This window comes from Oryctolagus cuniculus, chromosome 2 (genome assembly GCF_051225735.1).
Source record: "Oryctolagus cuniculus isolate XC-2025 breed Fujian yellow rabbit chromosome 2, ASM5122573v1, whole genome shotgun sequence".
In the NCBI taxonomy this organism is placed as follows: domain Eukaryota; kingdom Metazoa; phylum Chordata; class Mammalia; order Lagomorpha; family Leporidae; genus Oryctolagus; species Oryctolagus cuniculus.
The window spans coordinates 157,524,369-157,538,972 of record NC_142868.1 but is presented as its reverse complement, the minus strand read 5'-3'; the positions used below and the strand labels follow the sequence as shown (position 1 = coordinate 157,538,972).

The 14,604-nt window shown below is 37.2% G+C and overlaps 1 protein-coding gene across 25 annotated transcripts in view; it reads right to left on the bottom strand.

Moving 5' to 3' along the window:
- The window catches only part of NRXN1 (neurexin 1), a 1,235,416-nt gene that overhangs the window by 578,384 nt on the left and 642,428 nt on the right, over positions 1 to 14,604 (bottom strand). For all 25 annotated transcript variants that reach the window (XM_089327671.1, XM_089327664.1, XM_051842899.3 and 22 more), the window contains one exon: positions 9,801 to 9,920. In XM_089327671.1, the coding sequence (XP_089183797.1) occupies positions 9,801 to 9,920 (120 nt within the window). The remainder of the gene's footprint in view (positions 1 to 9,800; positions 9,921 to 14,604) is intronic.

Genomic DNA, 14,604 nt, shown 5'->3' with positions numbered 1-14,604 from the left:
GGGATGAAAAACACAACTGAAAAAAAGGGAAACATACATAAAAAGACACCTTTAAACAATAAATACTTGGTCTCACATCAGAAGAAATTAGCCAGTACCCAAAGACTGGCCTATGCTGGATGGACTTGACTTGAGTTGGATGATGCCCGATGGCTGACAAAGATAAAGTGGACATAGGGGAAGAGAAGAAGCATGCAGACAAGGAGTCACTTGGCAGGTGGAGACACAGAGAACATGCAGTGGCTACACCAGTGCCAATGAGTCTGATGTCAAGGCATGTGAGGGATAAAGCACATGGTTAGAGTTGCACTCGGTGAGTAAGACTGCAGGACCATAAATGTTGAAGGAAAGAATGCCAGGAGAATTAATGTCAATAAAATCTACCAACATTAGAAAAGGAAATAGCACAGTAGTGGGGAGAGAATTTTCCTGTTGACCTGAAAAGCATGAGTGAGAGCCAGTACTAAAAACCTATTCTATTTAGCTTTATATCACCAGAGCTTTGTGGCATTCTGCTAAAAATAAATGATCATCATCATCAAAGAGCTTGCAGGCACTGAATTTCAGAAGAGAGGTTGTGTTATGACTTAGGCAGCAGCCTCTCATATGGTATTCCATCGATCAATTTTAGTTTCATGAGATTTAATTTTAAGAAACTTAGGTTTTATCTTTAGCACTTCAACAACACTGAAAATGCTTCCAGGTTTTGATTTATAGAATCATCGTTACTGACAATAAAAGGAATGTGCCTGACACATCAAAATCTAGTTTAATTACTTCTGTGATGTCTTCTCGGCTGAGAAGAGTGTATTTCTCTGACACTTCCCTGTTTTTAATTTAGTAAAAGCGAACACTTGCCCTGAATAGGGCCTAGGAGAGTAGACTTATGATGGACCACAGTTACAGCAGCATATGCAAAAAGCCCATAAATCTGTACCCTCAGTTCAGGATTGCTTCCCATTGGATATTCAAGTGGTCAGCAAAGGTTTGACCTAGAAACATGTCTGAGGCACTTGAACATGATGTCATAACCTTGAGAAGTTCTGCAAATAAATTCAATAGCATTCTTCTACTTAACACCATTCACAACATCAGTACGCCATGAGCTGCTGGAATCCAGATGAGGCCTCAAGAGCTTCCACATATCAAACCATACACTGCACTACTCAAGTAAAAAAACCCAGCAAAATGCATTCTTTCTTTTCTGCTACTTATTCCATCTGTTTCTCTCCCTTAAGGGTCATAAGTTATGTATTTATAAAGTGTTCACACCCACACAAAGACAATTTCCACTGTCTCCTTCAAATTCAGCCTCCTCCTTGTTCATGACCCATTTTTTAAACATCCTTCTATATCAGTTGATTCTTTTATGAAATGTGTTCCATTCCGAAACCATTTCAAGTTAGAAAACGCCTTTGTAGCTTCCTATCTCTCAAATCCTGGGGAGATAAAGCCTCACATTCTATAGGCTCTTTTCTGAGAGATGTGAATGTAGATCATTAAGGTCAATAATATCATACATTCTATAACATCCCCAGCTAACAAATCACCCTTGCACTTTACGGTGCAGTAGAATGCCACCAGAGAGGTGCAAATACATAACAGCACAGAGCTTGGGAGGAGACCATAACTCCTCCTGATAAAGGAATTCAACACATTTTAATTGCCACAGTAAATCTCATTAGAGATGCAGAATGCTTTGTTCAAGGAAAGAAAAAGGATCACTGGACAGGTACTTTTTTTTCTTTCTCACTTAAGTTATTCCATAGGGCAAGCATAATGTTATTTTTATCTTGACTTTTTCTGGATTCTACACATTTCCATACAGCCTTCTTTCTCTTCCCTGCAAATATGAGGGGCCCTGGGTCTTTGTTGTAAATCACATAGGAACTTTTCCTGCCCTGGACTCCATGAATTCTCTCGTGCTTTGTGTGTACCTCCTGGAGACCTTTAGAGATCACACTGCTAACCCCAGATTTGATTTTTTTTTTTTTTTTCCGTTCTGCTTCAATGACTGTTTAAAGGGGAAAAAAATCTGAGACATAATTAACACAATGAAACACTTGGTGGACATTTACTGGTCAGCAAAATTCTGAATTTGAGCTGCTCATTTCCAAGACTATACATTATGAATCAGATTCAGGTAAGGTACGTTGGAAAATAGTTTGCTGCTTTCATTATTAAATATTAACTCATAGTTTTTGACAAACTGAGAAAGGCTGTCATAGAAACATCACAGAAAATTCCCATCTCTCTTTCATAATCAGTACCTTCTATAATGGAACTGGAAGTTAATGACAGTATGCCTTCGACAGCTCATTTTTAGAAATAGCAAGTGAACAATTGAGGGGAAGAGCATGTTTCATGCAGCATAATGTTTTTTTTTTTTAATCTAAGAATTAACAGAAGTACATGGGGGAATAACACAATTTTAAATCCCACTCAATACAACTTCTGCAGGAATTTTGTAGCTGGAGAATTTCAACAGCAATGACACCAAATGTGTTCCTCTTAGATGGAGTGAGGGTACAAAGAATATGGACTGAGAATAGACTTACATTCAAATTCTGCTTTATCAATTACTAATCATTTCAGTCCAAAGAAGTTACTTAAACTATTTCTGCTTCAATAGTCTCATTTTTTAATTTAAAATAGTTTTTTGAAAATATAAGGTTTATGGGGCCAGTGCTGTGGCGCAGTGGGTTAGCGCCCCAACCTGAAGTGCCGGCATCCCATATGGGCGCCGGTTCTAGTCCCAGCTGCTCCACTTCTAATCCAGCTCTCTGCTATGGCCTGGGATAGCAGTAGAAGATGGTCCAAGTCCATAGGTCTCTGGGCCCGCATTGGAGACCCAGAAGAAGTTCCTGGCTCCTGGCTTCGGATCAGCACAGTTCTGGCCGTCGAGGCCAATTAGGGAGTGAACCATCGCATGGAAGACCTCTCTGCCTCTCCTCTCTATGTGTAACTCTGACACTCAAGTAAAAAAAAAAAATATTTAAAAATATATATATATATAAGGTTTATAAAATGTAAACTGCATGCATATAATACCTACTATTTTATTATTAGCATTAAAACATGTTAATGTTATCTAAATAAAAAATTTTGTAGCTCTTCTTATGTACTAGCTGGACATATCCACACAAATAAGTATACATATACAACCTATGCCTAATGTAAGATTTCCTTCCAAATGTAACTACAATTATATTTGCTTAAAAGAAAATCTCTCTTAAAGCTTAAGCTAATTATATTTAATCCTATTCTTCTTTTAAAAAATATTCTTGATAATTTAATTCCACAAAGTGAGGGAAGTAGTTAACATTTTATTTTCTTCACATATCTTCTTGACTAATAACTGGATACTAATATATTCGTTTTTGATTGCTTATATATTTTGAAAGGCAGAGACAGACAGACAGACAGATGACAATCACAGAGAAATCTTCTATCTGCTGGTTCACTCCACAGATTCCCACAACAGCCAGGGCTAGGCCAGACAGAAGCCAGGAGCCACAAACTAAATCACCCCATGGGTGTCAGGGACTCAACTTCTTGGGTGTGCATTAGCAGGAACCTGGAATCATGAACAGAGCCATGACTAAAACTAAGGCACTCGGATACAGGGTGCAGGCACCCCAACCTCTGCCCTAGATGCACACGCCTCCCTCTATTCTTTGCACTTGTTTAGTGATTGCATTTGTTTAGTGTTATGCAGGATTCTGATAATTCACTGTGATTTATCTTAACTTTGTTCACAAGGCCTTTAAGTTCATCATTTACAGAAAAAGAATATCACTTTACAGACATAAAAGTAAATCTCATGGCCTTAAATTTCAAAAATTAGTTTCTTGGATTAAGGTCCCCAGCCTACCTTGATTTCTGCACTGTGTTGCTATGGCTGGAAGGCAAAGTGAGCATAAGGCACTCACAGAAAGAAAAGTACTCAGATAGTAACTACTGTCAGGGATCACTTTGATAAAGTACACCTTGAAGATAATTAAAGGAGGTGATTGGCAAAACTTCTCCCCTTGCAGCTCTGGCTAGTTAGGCTCTTGTGGGATAAGGCAGCAACATCTCAATTTAGTATCAAAGTCCACCTTGATACTTAGATAAAATCTCTAGTGCCAGATATCAGCCAAGGAGCCAATTGATGATCCACAATATGAGACAGAAAAATTAGAGGGCACCAGTGGGGAAACCCATAGTTTACACTAAAGATTCCAACTGGGCCTTCATCTCTTGATTTTTGGGGGTGAAAATGGCAGCATTTCAAGAAAGTATAAAACTTTAGAGGGGCTGGCATATGTGGCGCAGTGGATTAAAGCCCCAGCCTGCAGCACTGGATCCCATATGGTTGCTGGTTCTAGTCCTGGAAGCTCCACTTCTGATCCAGTTCTCTGCTATGGCCTGGGAGAGCAGCAGAAGATGGCCCAAGTCCTTAAGCCCCTGTACCTGTGTGGGAGACCCAGAAGAAGCTCCTGGCTCCTGGCTTTGAATTTGGCCATTGCAGTTATCTGGGGAGTGAACCAGCGGAACGGAAGACCTCTCTCTATCTCTTTGGCTCTACCTCTCTCTGTAACTTGTCTTTAAAATAAATAATTCTTTAAAAAAAAAACAGTTTAGAGTAACATTTAGTGGCTGAACAGGTCAGGAGACTAATCTAGATAATGCAAATACTCAATAATTGATTCCATTGTCTTGGGGTTTTCTCCCACTTCTCTTCTATAGATACAGCCTGGAACTGTTATGTAACTGCCCAACAGCAATTTGAAAAGATCAATGCATCCTTTTATGCATCTACTTTTATGATATTTATTGCCAACAAGGAGAACAAAGATAAATTTATATAAAATGTTAGCAGGAAACACTTCTATTCTATATTACATTTCTCTACCATACATTGTTTTATTTCCTTTCATTGTGACTCAGGATAAAATACTGTTTTTAAAGATTATTTATTTATTTGAAAAGGCAGAGTTACAGACAGAGAAAAGGAGAGACAGAGAAGTCTTCGTTCCACTGGTTCACTCCCCAAATGACTGCAACAGCCAGAGCTGGGCCGATCTGAAGCCAGAAGCCAGGAGCTTCTTCTGGGTCTCCCACGCAGGTACAGGGGCCCAAGAACTTGGGCCATCTTCTATTGCTTTCCGAGGCCATACCAGAAAGCCTAATTAGAAGAGCAGCCGGGACATGAACTGGAACCTCTTTGGGATGCCGGCGCCGCAGGCGGAGGTTTAGCCTACTATGCCACAGCTCCAGCTTCCTAGAATATTATTTTAATCCTCTATGTTTTAACCTCAGACAATCTGACCCTGTTTCCCCACAGAACTTCTTCTAAAGCATTATGAAAAAATATTATTTATGATTTGTATTAAAGAGCTTAAGGGCTAACATTTTGAATGCTTGAATGATTCAAGGTTGCTAAGATTCATCACACTCACAATAAGTAGCTGGTTGTGGACGTAGCTAATTGCCAAATTTTATTTAGCCCTCAATGGCACCAGCAGAAAGTCACCCCACAGCTTAATGCTGCTGGTGGCTCTAAATGGGAGAGAAATAATGTTACTTGGATCGAAGTTATTTTTATATATTTTATGATTCACTTACATTGTCTCAGATACTGATGTCAAACACTGGATATTGGATTCTCTTTTCAAACAAAATAAGGTGAGAAACAAAGCTAAAGATATGTTTAAATGTCATGGTAATAAGTCCCATTCAAATGTATTTCATTCTTGTTTCAGTGAATATTTCTAATTCTACACACAAAAGATACAATAAATTCCCATCACAGAGATTTTCCCTTGGCGAAGTTTAGTATTCTGAAAATAGTCTTTTAATAGCAGTGCCCACATCCTCCTAAGTTATAGCAGCAAAATAATAGCACCATGATGTATTATTCCCTTATGGTAACAGACACCATCGAAGCTGAACTGCAATTTGGCACATGACATTTCCATACTAATGTAATGTGACAGTGTTATTATATTCATTGTTTTCCATGTGAGCATAGTCATATTCATCTTCTGCAACCTGACATTAAATTAGCTAATATAGTTACATTCTATTCTGGGCCACTGGGTGAAAGCAGCAAAGGATTATTGTATATCACACTGGTTTGATGATTGTGAGTAGGGTATGCAACCATGAAGAGGTGACAGGCAGATTTTGCAGAATGATAGCATACTCTTAGCACAGACCTGGCACATAGAAAGCACTCAATAAATGATCACAACTAACAGAATACTCACAAATACCCCCAGAGCACAATAATACATTATTGCCCTAGGACTGCAAAAGAACAAAAGGTAGTGTCCAGCTCAGAGGACCAAAGCAGTTTCCATGGGATGAAAAAGGAATTATATTCCTTCAAGCATGGAGTCCAGGTGGAATGAGTGCATCTCCCAGGTGGAGAAATTAGCATAAGTAATGGTGAAGAAATTAGAAAGTATAATGCTGTTCAGAAAACCATGAGTCAGTAAATTGAAAGTAGCACGCCATATGGATAAGGTTCTGCTATAGATAAGTATGGAAATAAAGGCTAGGGTCAGACCATTTAAAGCCCACAAACTCCAGATTGATGAATTGGGAGAGTACCCTTGGCCACTGAGGACATACCAGAATTGTTTTTGCAGGGCTCCTGCATCTAGCTAACACCATTTTAGTAACTAACTATTATCACCAATTATATAAAACATGCTATACAAAACATTGGGCTTATGAGTCAAAAATGGAAAAAGGGAATATGGTCCTAGGAAAATTATATACTTTTATAGGGTTATTAGGCCAGACAAAACTAACCATACGATAGAATTCATATGATAGAGGGGCATATGATTATGGAAAGAGAGTGGGTAAGTGGGAGAAAATCAAGAAATTACTATGAGCCAGAAAAATGATACGGGGGACCTAAAACTTGGTATTGAAATGAGAGAGTTGAGGAGTTATTTGCACAATACTACCCCCCCACACACACACACACGGGGGGGGGGGGGGCAAGAGGGAGAGGGAGAGTTGGGGAGAGAGAGGAGAGAGAGAGAGAGAGAATTGCTTTGTCAATGAGTAGATCACTCGGAAGGCAATCTCCCAGGGAAGAAAGGGTTTCACAAACACGTTTCTTTAAAAAGCAAAATAGCCTCTGGCATTACTTTGCATAAGTGCTTCTTTTTTGAAAGGTTCCTTTCTGTTCAATTAATTAGCGTGATTTATCCAAGACTACACTTACAAGCTATAAAGTATTCCCATCTTCCCATTGTTAATTATATCTCCAGGCTAATATAAATAAAATTTTCTAACTCTTTGAAACTTATCAGACATATGACATTTAGAATTTCTATTCTGAGGAAGCGAAGTATCATTTGTAACGTTGTGTGCTCTTCAACCCTATTAAAAGTTTTGTTCACATTTTCTTTTGTTGGATTTCTATGAAATTAGAAGCTGCAGTCACAGAATTTATGGATAAATAACTAAGCAAGGCATGAAAATTCATTAAGAAATGAAAATTTCTAAATGATTTTCATGTTAAGTCAACTTCTAAGCAGAAAAATAGCTTCTTAAAATCCTAGAAATCACATGAATTCTATTTGGGCCGCCTACAGAAAAACAATAACTGTGAACAAAAGATTTATTTGGATCAATTTAAAAAGGAAAATGTGGCATGTTACTTGTATGGCCATATTGACAGCATGTTTTCAAAGTAACAATTACTACTGTGCGTTCTACAAATTATAATTGACATGAAAATAAGATTAGTTGTTAAATATTGATTTTACCTACATCTCCTCACCACTGGAACTGCAATGTACAAACCAAAGAACCATTTCACATTTCCAGGAAACCCACTAAGATATAATGATTTGTTCAAAATGCATGTATTCTGAGAGCTCTCCAAAGTAATTTTAATGCTGATTTGTGCAAAAGGCATATCAGGAGACATATTTACTGAATGACATTTACCTATTTAGAAGAAAATAACAAATATCATTATCACCACCATTACTATCATCCAAGAGTAGCATTAAAACTGTGTTCCATACAAGGTCGGACCTTGACATTCCTTTAGGAAAAGTGTAATAAATACCTACAGACAATGATGTTCTTCTTATTTAACTAGTATTGAAAAATAAACAATTTGATGTAACCAAATGGCAACTGTTCTGTATTACTTGGAAACTAGATTAAGCAAAGTTCTGGAGAGAATGTCCTTTACCAAAATGAAAAATATTTTCATACCAAAAAATCCTTCTTAACTACCACATGTGGCCATACATCTGTCAGGATCATAGTCAGGATTAAAACTTCACTACAGTAAAATCATAACAAATTTTCTCAGTCTTCTGCTTCTCCTTGAAAAAAAGCTTATGTCCTTTTACACAAGACAATAGCAAATGTAAGAAGTTAGTACTCTATGGCTATGCATGCATATCATTCTGAAAAACATTTATAAGTCTTTTCCTTGCCTTGCTTATGTATATGTATTAATGAATCCTTGTGTAACATTATTTGAAGAACTCCAAATGTTGTTATTGTTTTCAAGTATGACTCGATTTGCAGAAACACAATATTTATAAAGGTCTGGTGATTTGGATACATGTTCACTGCTCCAAGTTTACTATAATTCTATGGAAGGTGACACTGATAGGATGGAGACTACTATTTCTTCATAGCTGCATGGCCATTAATGGCCTCTTCTAAGTATGATTTAACTTTGCATTTTGCTTATATTTGTTGTTTATTCTTTCTATAGCAAATTTTTTAGAATACTGAGATAGCTGGTATATTGTACTATATTACTAGGTTGCAACAACTCAGCTCAGTACAATATTTAGTCTGCCCCCACTTGACTTATGACATATGTACCAAGTCATATGAACAGAGTCACTAATACACAAATGGCAAAATGAAGAAATCCTAGTCTTACTCTAAGTCCATATTTAATTCCAGCCTCTCCTGGAAAGCCCAAGCCTTCAGTCATGGCATCCCCTATACCATCATTCAAAAGCTTCCGCTTACATGTTGTATCATTGCAATAGAAAACATGCACTCTATGTAACATCCAAGAGACTCCATCAAGAATATTATCTTACTATACAGAATGCAATGTTTTGTGCAAAATGCTTTTATCATGTTGATGAAATACTATAAAATTGAGTGTATTTGAAATTAAGGAGCAAAACGTCATCACAATTAAATGCACTTCAAACCCCTTGATGCTATGGTATAGCTTTGGAACCAGTAACTATGAAATAGCTTAGGCACCGTGACATAGTATGAATACTGTGTTTTATTGTCATTTTGTGAGACAACAGGGAGAAAACTACAAGGGAAAAATATCAGGAAGAGTACATGACGTACAAAGTTTAAACACTGTTTTTAAAGGAAAAGATAGTAGGTGGCTTAAAGAAACAGAGAGAGAGAAAAAGAAAACAGGAGAACTGAAACCATTCCCTAAAACCACAGCCTTCAGTTATAATCACATGGAATTAAAGGTCCTTTGAAAAACTAGGGGACAATCGTCTTATGTAACAAACAAAAAAGCTTTTTGTTATCAGTAAAAATGAAACAAAGCTAAAAGATCACAAACAATTGAAAACCAAAGGATCATCACAGGATTTAGCTAACAATATCCTTGAATAATAATTCAGTGCTTTAAAAAAGTCCTTTCTTTATAAACCACTACTTTCCTTGGTCATGACAGAACAACTTACTCAGAACGTGAGGGCTCCCAGATTCAGATCCTAAATACCAAACAGTAACTGGAAGTAACGGTGAGTATCAGTCCATACTCAGGTACTTACGGTCATTGCAGAGTGGCCCACTGAAGGAAGTCATGCTACAGTCACAGCTGAAGCCATCCCACTGCTGTAAGCACACGCCCTGATTGGAACAGGAGTCCTCTTGGCAGGTTGTGCTGGGCCCTGGGAAACAAACGAAAAAGAAATTTGGGTTCTTAAGACAATCTAAAAAGTGTTTTATACTTGAGCTAAATCACATATAGTAGTTGCCAACACCTCAAATGACTTTGTCCAAACTAGTTTTGAAAGTTCTAGTTCACACACCTAAATTAGGAACTGAGAAGTTATAAGGTGAAGACTTTCTTAGGTTTCAAGTACAGGACAGAATGTGTCATAATAATAAACTAAAACAGCAAATAGTAAAAGCAAGTACACAGCTTCTAGTATGATCATGGTAGCAGGTAATCTTATTACAGCACCAATAAGTCTCTGCCATTTGGATTTTGGAAAATAAATGGATCTCCTTAACTTCTGACCAATGAATAGAGACACTATGAGTAATGGAGATTGTAACTTCATGAAACTGAAATAAAGATCAGCAAAATAACTGAAGCGAGTTATGCAAAAGTACCCGAGAAGATCCACAAGTGTCCCTGCACAAACCAGGAATAAAGTTATGATTGCTGGGTGTTTTGGGTAGGTATGTTGGCAAGTATCGATTCACATGCTTAAACAATGTCATGCAATTAAACATATAACAAAAAAGTCTGTATAAATGACATGCCCCCATTTAACATACAAGTGAAAGAATGCTAGTCTATTTCTAAAGAATCATAAGTAGAACACTGAAAAACAAAGAACTGAAAACACTATGATCAAAGCACTAAAGGTAATCACTATACAAACATATTCAAGACTGAAAGCCTTTTAAGCAAACTAGGCTACAAAATGAGGTTTCTTGCACAACGTTCAAGAATGTTCAAGAAAACATAAAGTCTGAACCCAAATAACAGTTACTGCAAAAATGTAAAATGTTATTTGAGGGTTTCCACTGTGTCAAATGGGGTTTCAGTCTTGTTTGATACACACAGGGCTATCTACCTTGCAAGTCAGCTTTCATCAATGCAACTTTGTCAGCAAAATAAAAAAAAAAGCAAAATATAGTAAATGTTAGTAAGCAATACTGAAATGGGGCCAACACAGAAGAACGTTCAGATTCAAAAAAGCATGCTGCTGTAAAAGGGAAGAAAATGCTATGTACAGCAAATTAATATTAACAGCCATAAATTTTAAGAGAAGCCAAAAATGAGAAAGCAATAATTTATTAGAATTTTACAGTATATATGTTGATATACATAACGCTTAATTGAGCCAATGACATGTAATGAAGGAAAACTGAAAGGGCTTTCATTTTTTTCCTGTCTTGCAAAGATGTGAATGCATTACCAAAGTGACTGTGTTGCCTGTTTAGAACATGCAGTACCATTTGTCACATGCAGAAATGGTGGGTGCCGACTCTGGTCATTAGCAAACCAATTACCCCTTTCTGTTTTCCCCTCTAGATCCTTTATCGTTCTGTTAAAATTAAGACTTAAAACTCAGGTGCCAACCCTTCAGTGCCAACAGCTGGATTCTGGAGTGACACACAGTATCAAAATGTGTAGTACCATTTTAAGTGGATGAAAGAAGGATGGAAGAAACTAACTGTAATATAATCCTTCATCATCAAGAAAATGTCTGTAGGATTTCAGAGGGAAACGTTCATCCTTGCTCTAATCAGGTTGGGTATATTCCACATAAGGATTTCAAACTTATTTCTGTGCTTCCTATACCTGCAAACTTGTCTTTTTCTAGACTTCCCATGAATACCTTTTTTTTCATGAATACTTATTACAGCAAGACCTCACTAATAAGGACTATCTTGGAGAAGGGTGAAAAGACAATGTAGGCTACAGCAAGAGCTTCAGAATATAAATTAAAATTTTTTCTAGTAAATACAGTCTTAGGGGTTTTATGAAAATACAGACATTGGCCCAATTAAATGCTGTTAATAGTAAGAGGCTTTGAGGTGCCTGTGTTAGCGAATAAAATGGAATTATCTCTAATTAGCCTCTATAGAATAATGCTTTTGCAAAGCACTTTTTAAACCTGTACCCTATAATCATTTTTGTATTACAACCTTCTCAGTAAAGGTATTTTTCCTTAAAAATTAATGAAGTTAGCCTAATATAGGTGAATTTTCTCAAATTCAGATACCATAATAGTGTAAATCCTAATTAGACTTTAATCCTAACAGTAACAACAACAATTGATTTCATACGTACTAGTAGTATTAATAATAATCTCTCAGATTCTGGACACTTGTATAGATATAAGATTTTTTTCAACTACTGCATCAAAGAGCTAAGAATTGCTCAGTTTTTATTGTTGCTCCAACCCATGAGAAGTACCTAGTCTATTTATTTTTATGCTGTGATGTTGGAGACTAAAAATAGTCATTTTTTAAAAATAAAATCCTCAAAGCAATATAACATCAAATATCTCTTCCTCAGATAAGGTAAGGAGCAGGAAATGGTGTCTGCCCAGCCTAGGTCAGATGCTGTTTTACTAAGTGGCTATGTGTTCCCTGATCTGTGGAGCAAAAGGAAACAGCAGAAATAAGAATTGATGAAGACCCATACCTTTGTTTTTGCCTATTCCAATACTGATCAGAAGTACAATTTCTACACAACGCTAAACTCTAAAAATAGTAGCACTGCAATTCTAAAAATGGATCTGCCCATATTGTAGAGCAGTAACTCTGAATACTTGCCAACACTCTGAGCATAAAGACATGCTTTATTTTTATTATTACTTTCATTATCATGACACCTTTTTTTATTTCAGGTATTCCAAGAGAATGCATGTCTATGCCTGACAAGACACATTTTTCAGAGTACTCACCTTCTGAAAACAATATTTAAACATTGACAGGCATTTGCACAAGACAAAGCTTTCAAATTTATTTTCCATTTAGTTACATAATGTCCCTTTTATCTTATTACTGAATAAAATTGGGAACAAGCCAAAGGACATTTGTATTAAGTGATTAAAAATAAGCACATTTCTGAAAATGGGAGGAAAATGAAGGTAAAACTATAATCTCCAAAGAAAGAACAGAGCAAAACAGTCAGATGTCTGGGCTTCCAAGTAAGAGAAACTTGGGTTTGAAGCTTGTATTATCCACTTATTAATTGTATGATCTTGAGATGTCACTACATCTCTGAAGCTCAATTTCCTCATCTAATAAATGTGATGCCTAATTTATAGTTTTGAGAATTAAATGAAATAGTACATTGCCACAGGTGCTTAATCAATGGGAGCTATGATAATCAACAAGGGAATAATTCTTTTCCTTTTTGAATTTTTTTTTTTCATTTTATTTGAAAGGCAGAGAGAGAGAGGGACAGATGGAGAAGAATCTTTCATGTGCTATTTCACTCCCCAAATGTTCTCTGCAGCTGGGTCTGGGCCAGGCTGAAGTCAGGACCCCAGACCCCATGCCAGGTCTCCCTCCGGGGGTCAAGGACCCAAGTACTCAAGACACCATCTGCAGCCTTCCATGGTGCACATTAGCAGGAAGCCTGATCAGAAGTGGAGTATCTGGGACTCAAATCAGGCACTCCAATATGGAGTGAGTATTTCATGAAATGCTTGTTCCAAGAGAAGCATTTCCGTAGATTTTTATAAGACATTTTAGGGCTGTATGTTAACAGTTCTAACAAAAGGTTATCTATGAAAAGTTTCACAGACTTTATGTAGAGAAGGCATATTGACTTTTGGGCACTGCTCACTGGTTGATTACCTGTCTGTTTTATGTCATATAAGCAGGGAAATGCAACCAAAGCAGTACCTGTCAAAGTCAAGTCCCAAGACCAACAGCACCAGCATCACCTGGGAACTTGTTAGAACTTGTAAGTGTCCCACCCACACCTAGTGAATCAGAAATCCTGAGGCTGGTGTTCAGTAATTGGGCTTTTAACAATTTTCCAGGGGATTCTGATACAGGGTAATGTTTGGGAACCATTAAACGGATTAAGATAGGGGTCTCAATGCGTTTTATATATAAAATATATTATAAATAAGATTTTTATAAAAAGTGGCCTACTGAAATGTATTAGAAATGAAAGGCAGCAAGTGAGTACTGAGGGAAGAAAAGAACTTTTTGCATACAAGGGACACTAAGCTTTGCGGGTAACTGGGTAGGAATGACACAAAACCTTGACAAGTTTATTAGTGTTTATGCCAAATTTATACTGTTTACATTTAAACAACTCAACATAAATGCAGAATGTTAATTACTAGAGACAAAGATGGGTGGGAAAGATAAAAAACATTTGGATTAAAAAATTGGAGAATGGGGCCGGCGCTTTGGTGCAGCAGATTAAAGCCCTGGCCTGAAGTGCCGGCATCCCATACGGGAGCCTGTTCTAGTCCTGGATGCTCCTCTTCTGATCCAGCTCTCTGCTATGGCCTGGGAAAGCAGTAGAATATGGTCCAAAGCCTCGGGTCCCTGCATCCACGTGGGAGACCTGGAAGAAGCTGCTGGCTCCTGGCTTCGGATCAGCGCAGCTCCAGCCGTTGAGGCCAATTGGGGACTGAACCATTAGATGGAAGACTTCTCTCTCTCTGCCTCTCCTCTCTGTGTAACTCTGACTTTCAAATAAATAAATCTTTTTAAAAAAATTGGAGAAGCTGGGTGTGGTGCATTTTGACAATATATTAATGTGAGATATTAATAGAGGCAGTGGGAAGAAAGCCTTATGGGAACTGTATCGCTACCCCAAAATTTTTATTTTGTAAATTTGAAATTAATAATGAAAACATT